The following is an 18,000-nucleotide window of genomic DNA, read 5'->3' as shown; positions in this document are numbered from 1 at the left end:
CCCCGTGCACCACCACCACCACCAGCAACGGCTCTGCTACAGTGCCTAGTATCCCCTCTATATTTTTTTTCAACTTTTCAGATTTTTCTGCACATCTGGGGATTGCCCCAAATGTGCAGGAAAATCTTTGCCCCCTAGGTGCCCCCGATCAGTGTTCCCTCTAAGCTGAGTTAGTGTGAGCTAGCTCCCAGTTTTTTAGCCTCTGGCGCACACATTTTTGTCTTCGCTCAGGAAGGAGGGCTCCAGAGCAAACTAATTGATGCAGCAGCAGAATCACTTGCTCACAACTTTAATGCCAGTAGCTCACAAAGTAGAATTTTTGCTCACAGGACTCCACGGCTTGGAGGGAACATTCCCCCCGATGTGTGGATTTAGACATCTGGCTATTAGATATATAGATTACCTACCTACCATTTTTTTTCTCACATTAACAGAGTACTCCATCTCTCTGTGTTACACCTCTGAGGATGCCAGTCACAGCAGCTGGCGAAACGTCAGGGACTACAATGCCAAGACCATGGCCATACAGCCCGGACAATCTACAACAACTTCAGCCGTGAAAGCCTTCGACAACATATTTTATTCTATTGCTGCAGACCAACACGGCTACCCACCTGAATCTATGTGAAGAAGCGTGCATGCACAGAAAAGTTTATACCCAGAATAGAATTTTGTTGGCCTTAGAGGTGCCATTGGACTCAAACTTTGCTACATCAACACGGCTACCCACCTGAATCTATTTTAAAGTGGTGACACTCTACTCTCATCCTGCATACTCTTCAGTACAATGTAGGAGGGCACTTGAGCTACTGGTACCCTTTGCACCTGTATGTGTGTCAGACATTCAGTGATAGAACACAAGTTGCGAGCAAAAGGTCCCAAAAGAAGATAATGCTTCACACCTGTGATGGAGGATACTATAAACATGTGTGTATGTTGCTCTGTATTTAGCTACCTACAGAAAGACACCACAGCGGGGTTGTATCATAACAGTACAGAAACGTGTACTATTAGATGAGACATGCACATCTCTGTGAAATAGGCACACAGCTATATATTTATATGCTGTCTACAGGCGCCAGGTGACCTTGAACCAGCCATTCTCCCTCAGCCTCGCCTACCTCACAGGGCTGTTGTGAGGATAAAACGGGAAGGCGGGAGGAGGAGCACCGCCACGTGCCGCGCTCCGAGTTCCTCGGGCGAAGTGAGAAAGCACTAGAAGCGTGACAGAGGCGCCCACGGAGCCCAGCTCTCTTCTCCCTCTTCCTCCTCCTTGCCCCCCTCCAAGGTATTTTGGTGGCTGGCCCTCGTCTCCGCCCCCTCCCCCCTCAAACCCGGCCGGCCGGCCAAATAAATGCGCGCGCGCGCCACTTTCCCCTACCTCGCGCACAGCCCGCGATCCGCCATCTTATTTCCACTGTCACGTGACGCTCTGTCTCCCTCCCCCCCGCTCCGCTGCCTCGCAGATTCAATGCGAACCAGAAACCCGAAAGGAGGAAAGCGAGCGCCCGGATCACGTGATTCCGAGGCGCTGCAGGGGAGAGAGAGATGCGCGCGGCGCCCGGCTCTTGACCGTTGGTAGGAGGAGAGGGCGGGAAAGGGAAGGGAGGGAGGAGCCAAAGCCTCTGATTCGCTCGCTCCCTCATAGCCACGTGACGCCATGTTATCGCGCGTCATCAAGATGGCGGCCCCCAGTTGAGTTCATGAATCCTGGGCGCCTTTGAATGCCGGCGGAAGAGGTTGGTCGCGATTCTGTCTATGTGTACTTTTCCGTTTTATAATACAAAATAAAAGGCCGTTAATTTTCGTGAAGCTGGAAGGACAATAGATTAGGGAGGGGAAGCTTAGGGCGCCACTAACTGACTCGTTGCAGCCAGCAGCAAAGAGCAAGAGACCAGGAGCCACCTTAAAGACTAACAGAATTTGTGGCAGGGGAGGAGCTTTCGCGAGTCCCTGGTCACTTCTTCTTGTTGCAGCAGGGGAGTCTGCTTCGTCAGATGCCTTTGTCATCAGAGACAGAGCAGAGACGGGGGAAATAAACAGCGGGCTAAGAGGGCATGAGATGGAAGAGGCGGTCTCTCTTGCACTTGGATGCGCAGGAAGCATGGCCATGCAAGGAAGCATGCCATGCAAGGACTGCAGCCCTTCACCGTAGCTGTCATTGGTGGTTGCCTAATGTTTAAGCAACGTTACACCCGCGATGACAAAGACGTCGGTTCTGTTCAGGCCCCTGACTGACAGGATCAAGCTGATTGATACATTCTGATTTCTTTTTGGAGTCTCCGTTTAAATTCATTTTGCGGAAGAATAGTGACTTTCAGCAGTAGAGTGTTTTGATAGGGTGAAATGCTCTCACTTGTTTCTGGTTGTCACCATTCGTTCTTCCCTGAAAAGACTTATTAGCTTGTCCTATGTACTCAGCAGAGGACACACATGTATACATATAATACATAAATGTCAAGTAAATAATGGTGGAAGATGAACTGATGAAAGGTGGAGTAATTGATATTATTTGGTCCTGTAATAGTGTATCAGATATAGGGGCATAAAATCTTATCCAAATACACGAGGGGAGAGGTAGACATACATTTGCTAAATGTTTGGAATTGAGGTGGGGAGAAAAGCATTAAAACTCTGCTATCTTAATAATCATTTATATACAGTAGACTGGAACAAGAACCTGTACGGTGACCGGAAAACAGACTTTCCCCCAAAGTCCTTAGTAAGTTTTGTGGATTTTAGACCAGTAGTCTGTATCTGCTACAACATATTGGCCCAAAGTTTGTTTTCCTCTACAAAACTGAAATATCAAAACACATATTATCTCGTAGGGCTACTCTTGAGAGTATAGCAGAAGCCCATGCGGTGACAGACAGAAAACTAGAACTGCCATTTGCGTAGAGTGGCTTCATTCAGTCATTTGGGGCTACATCTGAACAAACCTGGAAGATTATATGGTCCCTCCTGCCTCTGCGGTTTGCTGGGCTGTGCAGTACGCTACATCAGCTATTGGCCTATCAACCGTCACTCAAGAATACTCCCGTGCCATTGGCTGGGTGCTCGGTCTGCTCCTCTCCCCCCGCCCACTGCCAGCCTGGACACTCTTCTCTCACAGAATAAACTGCCAAATGGCTGTCTCTCCTGATGAAGACACTTGTCCTGCTTGGCTTCTGTGGGACTAAGTTTTCCCTCAATGGCTGTTGCTAGGCAACCAAGCTTGGTTCTGTCAGTAAAAAGGCAAAGGAAGGAAGCCCTTTCCAGGCCTTTGTGGGGAGCTCATTGGGGCCAGTCCTGGCTAGGGTTGCCAGCTCAGGTTGGGAAATTCCTGAATATTCTGTGGTGGAGTCTACAGAAGCCAGAGATTGGGGAGGGGAGAGGACTCAGTTGAATAGAATGCCATAGAGCCCACCCTCCAAAGCAGTTATTTTCTCCAGGGAGGGAGAGCTCTGTTGTCTGGAGTTCAGTTGTGATACCCAGTGATCTTCAGACTCCACCTGCAGGTTGGCTACGCTAGGTATAGCAGTTAGCACTTCAGAGCAAGATCTACCAAACCCAGGTTCTTTCTGTGGAAGTTGAGTGGGTGATTTCGGACCAGTCACATACTTTCAGCTTTACATACCTCACAGGATTGTTGTGCAGATCAAAAGGAGGAGGAGAATGATGTAAGCTGCTTTGGTCTCCACTGCGGAGAAAGACTGTACTTTTCCTCCTGGGGAACCATTGCTGCCAATCTCCAGGTGAGGGCTGGAGATAACTCAGAATTACAACTGCTCTTCAGATGGCAGAGATCAGTTCCCCTAGAGAAGATGGTAAGCTCTGTTTATACCCTGCTGAGGTCACCACAGTAAATTGACGCTGAGTGCCTAAGGCCAGGGCACCCGCCCAGAGCCTCTTTCTAGAGCTCATTGTATTTATTTCCACAACGGGCCTTATTCCTAGTTTATTATATTTATCACCCACACCTTTCTCACTGAGATTCAGAGTAGATTACACCGTGTAAGTTAATACAGTCAACATGATGAGACATCTAATAAGCGATGTACTAGGGTTACAGAAATCTGAACCAGCGTATTAGACATGGTACAGAGACATGCAGAAAGGAAGGAGGGATTGAATGAGTAAGGCTGTGGCTCCTCCTAGACTCACAGTGGTTGTGCTGAACTGGATTTGGTTACATCTTAACCCACCCTGCATGTCGCTAACTGCATTTTGTTCCTCAGCAGATACAATAAGTTAAAAATATATGAAGCTGTTTTTGCCTTCAAACCATTGGTCCATCTAGCTCAGCATTGCCAGCAGACTTCAGACTCTGGGCAGAAAATGGTATTTCCTACCTTTGCTACCTGAGATCTTTTTCCTGGCCCAGTGGTGGAGCCTTCCCTTTGCCTGCAGAACGCCCCAGGCTCAGTCTCTCAGCCTTTCCACTTAAAGAATCTCTGGTAGCCAGTGTGGGGAAGGTTCTGTCCGAGGACCTGAACAGCCACTGCCAATTGGAGTTGGCATTTATCCATCTCCATAAAAGGCAGCTTCATTTGTACAAAGCCTGTGTTCTACCACTGCTCCATGGTCCAAATTGGCCCCTCCAGTCTACTGAATTTCCTGTAGTGAGCCAGTTTGCTGTAGTGGTTAAGTGCACAGACTCTAATCTGGGAGAACCGGGTTTGATTCCCCACTCCTCCACTCGCAGCTGCTGGATGACCCTGGGCAAGCCGTAGTTCTGATAAGAGCTGTTCTTGAAAAAAGAGCAGTTTCTGTCAGAGCTCTCTCAGCCCCACCCACCTCACAGGGTGTCTGCTGTGGGGAGGGGAAGAGGAAGGAGTTTGTAAGCCGCTCTGAGACACCTTTGGGTAGTGAAGGGCGGGGTATAAATCCAATCTCTTCTTCTTCTTCTGTATTTAAGCTGAACATATTACTGCTCCATAGTCCCCACTTAGCAAGCCAAAAGGAGAAAGAACAGTCTCAGGGCACTCTTAAGGAGTGTTTAACGACAGCTCTAGCAGCCTGATCTTGGCAGAGCTTGGGAGGTAAGCAGGATCTAGCACAGATATTGCTTGGATCATCAAGGTAAGATGGGGTACCTACGCAGAGGCAGGCAGCGGCAAACAACCTCTGAACGTCTCTTGCCTTGAAAACCCCATGAGAGGCTGCCATAAATTGCTTGTGACTTGAGAGCACACAACTGCTGTTGACAACAGCACTGGCATGTGGTTCAAAGCAAAGCTAACACTTCCATAGTACAGACAAAGAAGCTACGATATAGCATGTTTTTAATGCCTTGTTTTTGTTCTTCACTTCTAGGAATGGTGTTAAGATACAAGTGAAGCTTTGACGGATGAGCAAAAGACTCTGTTTTGAAAGAATTGGGCTGGAACAAGTATCAGGATCCTTGCATTCCATGATGCCAGCGGCCGGCACCACGCTAAACAAACCGGTTCTCGTGGAATCTCTAATCGTGTTTGCAATTGTGCTCTGTGTGCACGGTGCCGTCTGGGACCGCTTCTCCTGGTGTGCCATTGCCCTCGCTATCCAGGCCTTTTACGTCCAGTTCAAATGGGACCATCTCCTTCAGCAAGGCAGCGCTGTCTTCCAGTTCCGAACGACAGCAAACAGTGGGCTCTTACCAGCTTGCATGGCCATCCCGTTACTGGGAATTATGATGAAAGAAAGATGCATCATGGCTGGCATTGTGTACTTTGAACGTTTTGGGATTGTTGTGGCCTGCACTGGCATGGCGATTGCTCTGTTCCTCTCTGTGATAGCGATCGGCATTACCAAACCCATGCCAACGAACACCTGCATCCTTTCTGGCCTTGCCGGCAGTTTGATCATATATACCCTGAAGCAGTCTTTGTCTGTGTCTGAAGTGATTGAGGTTCTGGAAGTGCTGCTTATCTTTGTCTACCTCAGCATGATATTGCTGTACCTGCTGCCACGCTGTTTCACCCCCGGCGAGGCTCTGCTCATCCTTACGGGCATCAGTTTTGTCCTCAACCAGCTCATTAAACGTTCTCTGAATGTTATTGAAGGCCGAGGGGATCCTGTGGATTTCTTCCTCCTGGTGGTAGTGGTGGGTATAGTCCTCCTGGGGATATTCTTCACAGCCCTGTTTTTCTTCATGGATTCTGGGACCTGGATCTCTTCCATGTTCTTCCACATGATGACGGCAGTGCTGGGGCTGGGAGTGGTCATGCCGTGGCTGTATCGGCTGATCCGAAGGAACCCCTTGTTCTGGCTTTTCCAGTTCCTGTCTCAAACCCAGACGAGAGTTTACCTCCTGACCTACTGGACCCTGCTGGCCATTTCGGCATGCACCGTAGTCCTCTACCAAAACACAAAGAGGTCGTCTGGTTCTAAAAAGCACCAAGCGTCGACTGTAACCAGAAAGTATTTTCACTTCATTGTGGTGGCTACTTATGTCCCAGGGCTAATCCATGACCGCCAGCTCCTGTACGTGGCAGCTGTGGTCTGCCTGGCGGTCTTGATTCTTCTCGAGTACGTCCGATACTTTAGGATCAAGCCTTTTGGCCAGATGCTTCGACACCTGCTCTCTCTCTTTTTGGATGAACGTGATAGCGGGCCCTTGATCTTGACCCACATCTACCTTCTCCTCGGGATGTCCCTCCCGGTTTGGCTGTTCCCGAGACCATGTGCCCCAAAAGGAACTTTGGCCGGGACAGGAGCACTGGTGCCCTATTCTGGGGTTCTGTCCGTGGGAGTTGGGGATTCAGTAGCCTCTATTTTTGGTAGTACGGTTGGGGAGATTAAGTGGCCAGGAACCAAGAAAACATTTGAAGGGACGATGACGGCCATCTTTGCCCAGATCATCACTGTTGCCATAATCCTGATCTTTGATAGCACAGTGGATCTCAATGCCAGCTACTCTTGGATTTTGGTCTCTATCAGCTTGGTTTCACTTTTGGAAGCTTACACTACCCAAGTGGACAATTTAATCCTGCCCCTCTACCTCCAGATACTATTTATGGCTTAGAACCCTTCGGTGGGAAATACAGTTCCCCTTCGATAGATAGTGACACTAACAAGGTATGTCCGTGCCTGTGTTTTGACGCCTCAGTTGAGTCGGTACAGTCCAAAAGGTTGACATCACTGTGATGTGGATAATTATGTCAAAAAGGAATTGCTCTTTGATCAAGTGAACGTTGAAAACTCCAATAGAAAATGCTGCTATTTTTGTTGATTGTTGTTGTTTTTTCTTTCAAAATTCCGCTTTGAAATGACTGCAGTGACATCGCTTCATCAGAGTAAGGAGAGGTTGCCTGCCTGAAATACCAGCAGCGTGCAACACCAGCCTCTGGTTACTCCACAAATCTGTGTTTGCCTACATGCATGTATTGTGGAGGCATATAAGGATTAAACCAGGAGAGACAGCCTTTCTAAGCCAGCGAGCTGCACATAGCAATTCACACAGCAAAGAATCTCCCCTTTGTTTCTCTTTCCGATAGGGCAGCATGTGGCCATAAGGCAAGGGGAGGTGGGTGGCTCCAGAGTGGATTTGGGGTGCCCTGAATGGTAGCAGAATTGAGGACAAAGGTCAGACCTGGGAGGATCTCGGGAGACGAGCCCTGATGAACTGAATGGCTTCAAGTTTTCTTTCATTTCACTGGGGCTTGCCCTGGATAATTTCATAGGGGGTTGGGCCCCATGTTGATTCATGTGGGAGTGTCATTTCCCTTCCAAGCTGTGTTGGACCTACTGTGACGTGGCTACACATCTCTTCCTTTCTACCTTGGATATAAGTTTTCAGCCGGAGCCTCGTTATTCTCCTTCTTATCCCTCCTGCAAGATCCTTCTTCCCTTGCTTTCTTGTTGACTTCTCTCACTCGTTCAAGCTGGCCTTGAGGACCCCAGAATACTTCCCAGGTTGCTGCCTTTGCCACTACCCCTCCTTGACTGCTTCAGTTCAGCATGTGGCTGAAGAAGCCTCAGTAGGTAGAAGAGAAAGGCAGCACCATGTGTTTCATTGGCTTCCTTAAACTCACTGGGGGCTCCGTGCTATTATAAAGAAGCTGCCCTCTAAATCGTGTCCGCATTCAGACACCATTATGACTCTCTTCCATCTGCAACAGACACAATCGCAGCTTGTTCAACATGCTCACAGTCTCTTCCCCCCCCCCGGCCCCTGGCACATGGAATGCAATTCAGTACTTCCTGGTTAGCTGGAACTCCAGTCTACCACAACGCCCAAACACAAGCTCCTCCATGAACTGGAGTTTGTTTAGTCTTCACAAACCAGAGTCCTGATTTGGGATTAGACTGCAGGGTTAAAATCCCGGTTTTTGGGGAGCAAATGATCTTCACCTGCATTTGCATGTCACTGCAGATTGAATCCCACGTGACATGCAGAACGTGTGAACCTGACAAGCAGCGCTCACTCCTGTCACAGGACAGGCGGTTTGTCGTGGCATCTGAATGCAGCCAGTGGCTTTTGGACATAACACATGAGTTTGTGAAGTCGATTAACTGTAGAGTTTGCACATTCCCTTCCTCTCCATCTCCCACCCCATATGGCATGGCAAGACAGAATTTGTCCATCAAATCCTTAGCAAATTGAGCCCCCCCCCCCACAAGTAACTTGGATTTTAACCATGATTCAATTCTGCCCAAGAACCCAGTTACTAGGCAATGAACCTCTGCTTTTTAAGGTGCTGACATCATGACGAATGGGAGTTAGTAGAAGACTGCCGTCTTCAGTCTCAGTGAGTCGTGCAAGGGAAGGAGAGGACACTTAATCTGTGCCCACTGGCAGTGAGGCAGAACCATAGCTTCGAGGCACGAAATGGGTTCTGGTTTGTATCTTGTAACTAGAGATTCCAGAGCTCTTAAGACTCCCTGAAGAGCCCCAGCCTGTCAGAATATTGGCAAGAAGAACCAATTGTGGCAACGTCGTATGTTTCCGCATCTTTTTTTTCTTGCTGAGTGGCCTTTGCATGGTTTCCCACCGGACCTCCATGCATTGCAGAAGATTCTGGGAGGAATTCTAGGGCAGGGATGGGCTAGTGTTGCATGATTTACATTTAAAAAAAAAAATAGACTTCAGAGTCCACTAATGTGTTTTAAATTAACAGTGCAAAAAAAAACCCCATTCTGGATATTTGAGCAGCCAAGGCACAATTAATCTCTGCTGAGGGATCCACTTGCTTAAGGGTCTTGGTGGATGAGGTCCAACCTAGAAGCCGTGTCTTTGTGGCAGAACACATGCTTCACGCACAAAGTCTCCAGCATCTCCAGCTGTAGGGTTGAGGAAAGACCTTTTCTGCCCAAGACCCTGGAGAGCCCTTCCCTGTCAGAGTGGCCAGCAAGGTAATGTGGATCGGTTGTGTGATTCCCTATAAGTCATCTTCAAATGTCCACAGAGCTCGTGGTAATACATTCCCAGTTCTTTCTGGAAGGTGCACCTTCTGTCCTCAACATCTCCAGTTAAATTTGCAGGAACCGGTTGGGGTGGGGGAGCCCCCCCCCCCGTCCAGTTGTAGCTCATCAAGGTTTCAGATTATTGAACTAGATCAGGGGTTCCCACCACCAACTCTCCCTCTAAGCTGTGGAGTCTTGCGAGCAAAAATTCTACTTGGTGAGCTTCTGCCATTAAAGTTGTGAGCAAGCCATTAGTTTGCTCTGGAGCCCTCCTTCCTGAGCGAAGACAAAAATGGGTGAGCCGGAGGGAATTAGGAGGGAATTCTGCCCACCACCATGGTGCTTGCTGACACCTTATCTGGCACCTGTCAAGTATTTTCAGAAAGTGGGCGGAGCTCTTGCTCAGCACAGTTTCTGATTGGCTGTGCAGATGAAAATAACATTGCTTCTTTCCCAGTATGTTTTTAAAAACCCTGTCTGCCCTGCACTTGGACTTCCTCGGGGGGGGGGGAATGCATTGCTCCACCTACCACGGCAGCCATTTTGTGGATGCACCCACGACACTGTGTCAGAATTCCAAAGGTGCCCATGGGATTACAAAGGTTGGGGGACACACACACCCCAGACAGATTGACCAATGACTCTGCCTAAAGTAGTTTTGCCCTCACCTGGATGGCCCGATCTCATCAGATCTTACAAGCTAAGCACGGTCAGCCTTGGTTAGTACTTGGCTAAGAGACCAGCAAGGAAGTCCAGGGTTGCTATGCAGAAGCAGGCAATGGCAAACCACTTCTGGAGGCCTCTTGCCTTGAAAATCCCTCTGGGGTCACCGTAAGCCGGCTGCGACTTCACCGCATTTTCCCCCCCCATAGTTTTGGGGAGGGAGCGTAATGGGCGGCCCCCCCCCCCCGGTTGAACTGCAAATTGTACTTGCAAGAAAAGGTTCCAAGCAGGTCTCTGTGCACTCTATACGAAATCGAAAAAGGAATAAAAATGTAAACCTCTGGACTTTCCGTAACCTGAAGTCATTTGCATGATTTTCCCCCCTGATGATGTATAATCTGTTCTGAAGTGTTTTTTAAATGATTTGATTTTACTTCCTTGATTAAGCTGTTGTAAACCAGAGGCAAGAAGATACAAGGCGATGAAACACCCACCCCCCTGACCAATATTCGGTGGGATCTACACTTGAAGCAGAGTTGGGGGTAGGAAATGGCAGTGGTAGAATGAATTGGACTATTTCACACACTGCAGGATTAGAAGACAATTCTGTAATACTCTCCCATGTAAGAACTCTGCCCAAACAAGTGTACTATGCTCAATTGCTACCTGTGTTCGTTTTATATTTGCATGGTGATTTTTTGTTATTTTTCTATATAGGGGACCATTCCAATAGGATATCCACCATCTCCCTCTGCTGTGGCCGTGGGCACACGGGCAGGAAAATGCGGGGGGGAAAGCGTGGCTGTTTGCCCCGGGGCAAAATAACGCGCAGTTGTGCCAGCAGACGTACTGTGGAGGTCCCGTGGTAGGGGGGAGGTGCTGAGCACACCACAATCAAGCAAAGAAGCGGCGCGGAAAACGGGTGTTTTTTTGTCTGGACACCAAAGTGTGCGCATGCCCCGTTGGGTGCTCGTGCGCATCCCATGGACAGTTGGGGAAAAAAACTTTATACAAGGGGGCATGGGCGGGCGCAGGAACTACCACCGGAAATGCGATCAGACGCCCACCCTTGCCCCGCGGTTACCAGAAACTAGTACCTCCGAGGTACTAGTTTTTAACCGCACATCTTCTGCGGGAAGCCTCGGGTTCGTCACGGGAGCTCTATCTTCCCAGATGTGGCGGTGAGATCGTGCCCAGAAAATCCGCCTATCTTCCGTCTCTCTAGCGTGCTTAATGCTCCGTGTGACCGCAGCCTGTGTAAATTTGCTTCGCTATATTTGCTGTGTATTTGCCTCACTCAGCAAATCTTCCTGCTGCTGAAATACTACCCTTCCGGTCATGGTGTCTTTGCATTCATAAGGCCTAAAAGTAAAGGTTTCCCTTGCTTGAAAAGCCAGTCAAATCCGACTCTAGGGGGGCGGTGCTCATCTCCATTTCCAAGCCAAAGAGTCAGCGCTGTCCAAAGACTTCTCTGTGGTCATGTGGCTGGCATGACTAAAAGTTGAGGTGCATGGAACACTTATTACCTTCCCACCGAAGTGGTACCTATTTATCTATTTGCAATTTCTTGCTTTCAGACTGCTAGGTTGGTGGGAGCTGGGGCCAGAGCACTTAGGTCTCGAACTGCCAAGCTACAGACCTTCCAGTCTGCAGCTCAGCATCTTAACCTCTGAGCCACCGTGGCCTCTGCTGTGTATATTTGCTTCACTATATTTGCTGTGCATTTGCCTCACTCAGCAAATCTTCCTGCTGCTGAAACACTCGCTCTCTGGTCATGGTGTCTTTGCACTCATAAGACCTAGAACCTTGCTTTCTTCTTGTACAAAAATGAGACTCAACTTGATTCTGATTCTTAGGAATCTGTATTCTACATCCACTGACACTGTTCTGTGGCTTTTCTAGTCTCCCAAGCAAGAGGTAAATTGCAGAGACGTTGCCAGGAAAGCAGTGTTCATGTTTATTCAGCACTGTCAGTGTACTTGAGAGTTTTGGCAGAGCTCTGTTACTTGCAGTTGTGGAGGTAAAGCCCAATGAGAATCGTCTTCCTCCTTTAACCGTCTCAAGTCAAAAGATAAAACAGTGCCAGAAACTGAGATTTCAATAACAAATTAAGAGGGAGACAATGGCCAGGAATTGCCTCAGAAGCATGCTTTGGTCAACCCATTGTTTGTTAGTTCTGTGTATAGAGGGATGGAAAAGGCAATTCCAGAGTTGGCTGAAGCCTGCAGAAATAAAAAATAAAATGTTGAGAGACAGAAAAGAGCAAGAGTCCAGTGGCACCTTAAAGACAGGAAATTTGTGGCAGGGGATGAGCTTTCGTGAGTCACTGTTGGGACACAGTGTACTCATAAACTAGGCTATAACATTCAAAGCAATTAAATGAGTTGAGGGAAGACTTAATTTAAGAGGCAGGGAAGCGCCTCTGAATTCCCGGATCTTGTTAGCAAGAGAAGAGCAGTGCTTCACCTTGCATACCTCAATGCCCTGAAGGAATGCTTGGGCTTCTCCCCTCCCTTCCTCTACATTTATTTACATCAGAGGCTATTCTAGGTATCTCCTTTGCCTCCACTCGTCCAGCAAGCACTTCAGAGTTTTGTCTTTGCAGGTTTATCCCAACTTTATTATGACATTCAAGGCAGTGTACACGCGGGTTCCCAGACCTGCTTGGCCTCAGCAGGGTGGCTGTCTCACATTCTTTCAGATCATTCCCTGATGGAGTCCCACATCCTATAATAGATGTACATGCTCCCTGTATCCTTTGTTTGGCTCAGGGCGGTCTTGTGGCATAGCTACAAGCAGAGGCCACTTTCAAGTGCCACCTCCTTGCCATAACACAGGTTTCCCCCTCTCCCCTCCAAGAGCTACTATCTCAAGTCCAGGTGGGTAGCCGTGTTGGTGTGAAGCAGCAGAACAAAGTTTTGAGTCCAGTGGCACCTTTTAAGACCATCAAACTTTTATTCAAGGTATAAGCTTTCTTCAGAAGTGTGCATGCACATGAAAGCTTATACCTTGAATAAACCTTTGTTGGTCTTAAAGGTGCGACTGGCCTCAAACTTTGTTCTGTCTCAGGTTCATTCACTCGTTCGTCTTCTAACGTTATACATGCCATCAAATGTCAGCAACACCCTTCCACTCTCTGCCTAGGACAAACAGCTCAGTCCCTATGCAAAAGTATAAATGGACATAAATCTGAAATTGAAAACCACAATACATTAAAACCCAGTGGGTTTTCCATTCCATTGTTGACCATTCCATTGCTAAGAGTGGCAGTCCTCAAAGAAATTTCAAGGGGGAATTACAATGTGAGATTGCTGAGCCTGAGTTAATTCACAGGTTCAGAACAATGGAACCCCCGAGGCTGAATAGGGACAGGACAGATCAAAGGAAGTCCTTCTTCGCCAAAAAGTAATTAACAAGTGGAATTCACTGCCGCAGGAAGTAGTGGCAGCTACAAGCATAGACATCTTCAGGACGGGAGAAACATCTGGAGCAGAGGTCCATCTGGGGCTATTAGCCACAAGGTCTAGATGGAACACATTGAGGAATTTCAGACAGGCGATATATTGCGGAAGAAGAAAGGTTCCCAAACGGTTTCTGGTCTGTCATTTCAGACAGAACCATTTGAGAACTGGTTCCCTTCCGGAATATATTTGTCATTTCATACACAATTGCTTCTGTCCCATTTAGGAAACGGGGCTGAAACGTTTTACCTGTCAACCGCTTCCAAGTACTCCTCAGTTTCCTCTCCCAGTTCCGATGCACTTTTTCCTGCTGTTTTTCGCCCGTGCGGGCAATCTCTGGCTTTTTTTTTTACGTTTGCTTTATAGCGCTATAACGGAATAGCATTATATCAATCCCATTGGAATGCATGGAGTGTTTTGTTATACTGCTATAGCGCTCTAAAGCGAACGTTCAAAAAAAAAAAGCCGGAGATCGCCCGCATGGGTGAAAAAAGGCGGGGGGAAAGCGGGAAAAAGCGGTGCAGTCTGAAATGGCAAACCGCTTCAGATCCAGCGCTTTACCGGAAGGGGAAAGCCATGTGTGAAATGGCAGCCCTATACCGGTTCACTTCAAAATGGATCATTACCGGCTTGAAACCGGGTAAAACTGGGTAATGTAAAATTCCCCTGTGTCTGGGGCAGGGATGTTCTGTATTCTTTGGTGCTGGGGGAGGGGCCCACAGTGGGAGGGCTTCTGGAGTTCTGGCCCTGCTGGTGGACCTCCTGATGGCACCTGGGTTTTTTGGCCACTGTGTGACACAGAGTGTTGGACTGGATGGGCCACTGGCCTGATCCAACAGTGGCTTTTCTCTCCCTACAGATGTTAATTTTCTGCCCTGTTCCCCCTCTCCTCTGATCAAGCTGCTCATGGTGCTTTACAGCATCCCTCCCACCCTTCTTCTGACTAGAATAAAAGGACTCCAAGATCTCCACTTCTCCTCCTGTCCAATGAAGGGAACGTGATGTTGCATTGTGAAAATATATTTAGGCATCAGTTCTGCAGTGAATATCATCACATTATGCGTAAGTATTTTTTTGTCATGATCTGGGCTGTGCCAACAGAGGCCTACTAGGCCCAGGGAGCCTGGCTAGCAATAGGTGAGGCTGGGCCTACAACTCCCAGAAGCCCCTGAGAGGTTTTGGAGCCAAAATTGACCAATAGGGAAGAAGAGGGCTGGGGAACAAAAGGGCTGGTGCCAGAGCAGAAGCTGTTCTTTCTTCCAGAGGGCAGAGCCAGAAGAAAGGCTGCTGCAGGAAGAAACCTTCATCCTGAGGGAAGGGTGAGTAGTGTCACCTGGAATAGTGAGCTAGGGACAGTATATATTTAGACGTGTTAGGGCATTTGATTTCTTTTCACCCACTTACTGTTATTATTCTGCACCTTGTTGTTTGACCTCCTATAAAATAAACCTTTTCTTTGTTTCACTCTGCCTGGTCCTCACGCCTATTATTCGGCCAAACGGGAGGTCTAAAGGTCTTGGGTAGGGTACTCTGGGCCTTCTCAAGGGAGCCTGGAACCAGAGTGGTGGCAGCGTCAGGTGACACCCTACCTGAGCCCTGACAGTTTTCATACTGTGATGAAGAAATATATTCACTCCAGAACTGAAGCCTAAATATATTTTCATAATACAACATCACGGTGGTTTTTGTTCTTGACTACTCCCACCTGGAGGTTGGCAACCCCACTTGCATAGCAGTGTGCTATAGTGAAGGGCAGATGGGGGGTGGGCAAGCCTTCCTCTCTGCTTCTTTCTCCTCGCAAAGCAGAGACCAGCTCTGTGAGGCTCTCCCTGTCTTCTGTGGACATGAGGGAGTGTGGTCGATGCAGCAATAACAGCTGGGTGTGAAGCGAAACTGCTAAGCGGAACCGTGATCCCCTGTATTTGGGCTCATGGGAGCCCTTTAGCTTTCTGGGGCCTCCTGGGAGCAAGGTGGTTCAGGGCTCTCAGGCTTTGCACTGAAGAGTTTAGTCTGAACTTGTACCACTTCAGGTTACAAGGGAACTCACGTTCAGAACACAGTTCCCGCATCTAGAAACCTACCATCTTTTGGGGAGGGCTAGGCTTGAATTCTTCCCTGTAATATGGTTAAGGTTGCCAGCCTCCAGGTGGGGCCTGAGGATCTCCCGCTTTCACAACTGATCTCCAGCTGACAGAGATCAGCTCCCCTGGAGAAAATGGCTGCTTTGAAGGGTGGACTCCGTGGCATTGCACCATGCTGAGGCCCCTCCCCTCCCCAAACCCCGCCCTCTCCCGGATCCACCCGCCCAAAGTCTCCAGGTATTTCCCAACCCAGACCTGGCGACCCTAAATATGGTGGTTTTCTATGGGGAGGGATTGTTTTTCAATATGGAGAGCTCCTACCTGCCATCTGCAGCCAAAAAAGTTCTACCGTTTCGAAAGAACTAGTCCTTATCTGGGATCCCCAACCTAATCTAGGTCACTCGAGGAACGGCTGCAGCCATTTTGCCCGAGAACTGTACATGTGCTTCTAGATCCCTATGGCAAACACAGCCTGCAGACCAGACCCCATTGTTCTTGCTCCCTGGAGAAGATCAGGCAGGGAACCCAGGCATGCTTGCATGCATGCCCTTTGTCAGGGGTGTGTGGCACATGCAAAAGAGTTATGCAAATGAGCTCCTGCACCTCTTTTTCTACAAAATGAACCCTGCCCTCCACCCACTTCATCCTCCCACCACCCTGGTTAGGCTGAGAGAGAGCAACCAGCCTAGCTAGTGAGCATCCTAGCCAAGTGGGGATTTGAACTCCAGCCTTTCCAGGGCACCATGCTGACTCTCACCAGTTCTCTTTGCTCCAGATTGTGCCCTTGGCCTCCATCAAATGGAAGGTATAGACGTGGCGAGAGGTTTCTGAGCAGTTTGCTTCACTTTTATGGACCACCTCGCCATGGATCAGAACGAGACCACCTGTTGGCAACAAAAAAACACGTCATGCCCTTTGGAGAAAAGGGTGTGGCTATGGCCTTCTAAAGCTCAGAAATAGTGACTGGGAGGCCCATTGATGGCATTGCCAACTCTGGGTTGAGAAATTCCTGGAGATTTGGGGGTAGAACCTGGGGAGAGACCTCAGCAGGGAATAAAGCCATATGCTTCCCCCCCTTCCCCAAAATCAGCCATTTTCTCTCTGTAGTCTGGAGGTCAGTTGTAATTTTGAGAGACACCCAGGCCATGCACGGAGGTTGGCAAACCTACCCTCACCCACCATTGCATGTTTATTTGCTTGCTTCATTTATAGCCTGCCTGTCTCCCCAAAGGGGACCCAGAAGTGATTCACGTTGTTCTCCTCGTCTCCATTTTATCCTCACAACAACCCTCTGAGGTAGGTTAGGCTGAGAGTGGGGCCCAGCGTCCCCCTGCAAACTTCTTGTGACAAACTGCAACTTCTTAAAAGTGCTGTACAAACAGAGTGAACGTATGTGAAGGGTTAATTCTTCACAGAGCCAGAGAGCCTTAAGTGACAGGCTGCTCTGAGCAATCTGTATTTTTCATAGGTGCATCATGTGTATGCGTCCGTGTGTGTGTGTGTGCACCTGGAAGTCATGGCGACCTCTGGTGACTGACCCCTACTGGGGGCCTGGAGAATATTCAGAGAGGTGGCTGGATAAAGCCTGCCCCCGCCTCCCGCCTGCTGGTATTCCAAGGAGGTCCCTCATCCAAGCACTTGCCAGCGTCAGCCCTGCTTCGCTTCCGAGATCTGACGAGATCCGGCTTGCCTGGGCTAGCCAGGTCAGGCTGCTCTGAGCAATCTGATTGGACAGCATCATCTGAGCAGACGGGCCGTTTAGTCCGCTTTCGGCCCGCCTCAGAAACGGATTTTATCTGTGCGATCACACAGTCAACATCTGCCTCCTGTCCCCAGCCGTCACTTTCCGGCTCAAAACCGCTTTAACCCAGAGTATTTTGATACCAGGTCCCCAAGTGGTGTTTTCCTGATTCTCCGGTTCCAGATGCACTTTTCTGACATCTGATTGCTCCTCCAGTGTTGAGCCACTTCCGGTTTAAACCCCCTCCCTGCTCGAAAGCTGCCCGAGGCTTCCGCTTTTCACCCGCCATTTTTTCTAAAAGCGTTGGCCGTGTGCGCATAGGCAGAGGTTCGCCAACACGTTATTAAAAACAATGTTTTAACAGTGCCTAGTTTTAGCATTTAGACGAGTTTGGGATCTCACAGAGGCCATTTTCGGGGTAAACGTTTAAAGGGAAGTGTTACAGCAGTTGGGTTGAAGTGGAAATCGTTGTTCTGCACACACGCAAAAATTTTAATTCTACAGATGGCCACCTGTGCGCATGAGCTCATTAGCATATAGTATGCTAATGAGCTACTAGGTTATTAGCATAATAGCTTATTAGCATATGCAACACCCCCTGACATCGCTGGAAGTGATGTCAGAAGGGGAAGCAAAAGGGGGGAAGGCATCTTCAAAAGCCTCCCCTTCCCTTCCCGGGGGGGGG

General features: G+C 48.7%; 3 protein-coding genes across 3 annotated transcripts in view; 1 reads left to right on the top strand and 2 right to left on the bottom strand.

The window, feature by feature from the left end:
* NUP188 (nucleoporin 188kDa) overlaps nt 1-1,419 on the bottom strand; it is a 62,281-nt gene extending 60,862 nt beyond the window's left edge. The window contains exon 1 of the mRNA XM_015417422.1: nt 1,382-1,419. Coding sequence (XP_015272908.1) covers nt 1,382-1,407 — 26 coding nt within the window. The 5' untranslated portion in view covers nt 1,408-1,419. The remainder of the gene's footprint in view (nt 1-1,381) is intronic.
* A 246-nt stretch (nt 1,420-1,665) lies between these two features.
* On the top strand, nt 1,666-6,988 carry DOLK (dolichol kinase). Its single transcript, XM_015417421.1, has 2 exons — nt 1,666-1,739; nt 5,299-6,988. The coding sequence occupies exon 2, from the start codon at nt 5,333-5,335 to the stop codon at nt 6,986-6,988; it is 1,656 nt and encodes a 551-aa protein (XP_015272907.1). The 5' UTR covers nt 1,666-1,739; nt 5,299-5,332.
* A 4,985-nt stretch (nt 6,989-11,973) lies between these two features.
* The window catches only part of PHYHD1 (phytanoyl-CoA dioxygenase domain containing 1), a 41,334-nt gene continuing 35,307 nt past the window's right edge, over nt 11,974-18,000 (bottom strand). Inside the window, exons 10-11 of the mRNA XM_015417420.1 lie at nt 16,332-16,458; nt 11,974-12,254 (exon numbers count right to left, since the gene is read on the bottom strand). Of these exons, the coding sequence (XP_015272906.1) occupies nt 12,203-12,254; nt 16,332-16,458 (179 nt within the window). The 3' untranslated portion in view covers nt 11,974-12,202. The remainder of the gene's footprint in view (nt 12,255-16,331; nt 16,459-18,000) is intronic.

This window comes from Gekko japonicus, unplaced genomic scaffold, assembly GCF_001447785.1.
Source record: "Gekko japonicus isolate JY-2015 unplaced genomic scaffold, Gekko_japonicus_V1.1 scaffold2647, whole genome shotgun sequence".
Classification (NCBI taxonomy): domain Eukaryota; kingdom Metazoa; phylum Chordata; class Lepidosauria; order Squamata; family Gekkonidae; genus Gekko; species Gekko japonicus.
Note: the sequence above shows the minus strand (reverse complement) of the source record. Positions and strands in the feature narration are given on the sequence as shown.

Excerpts from the sequence above, each read along its gene's own strand:
- DOLK (XM_015417421.1), top strand. The coding sequence starts at position 5,333 with ATGAGCAAAAGACTCTGTTTTGAAAGAATTGGGCTGGAACAAGTATCA.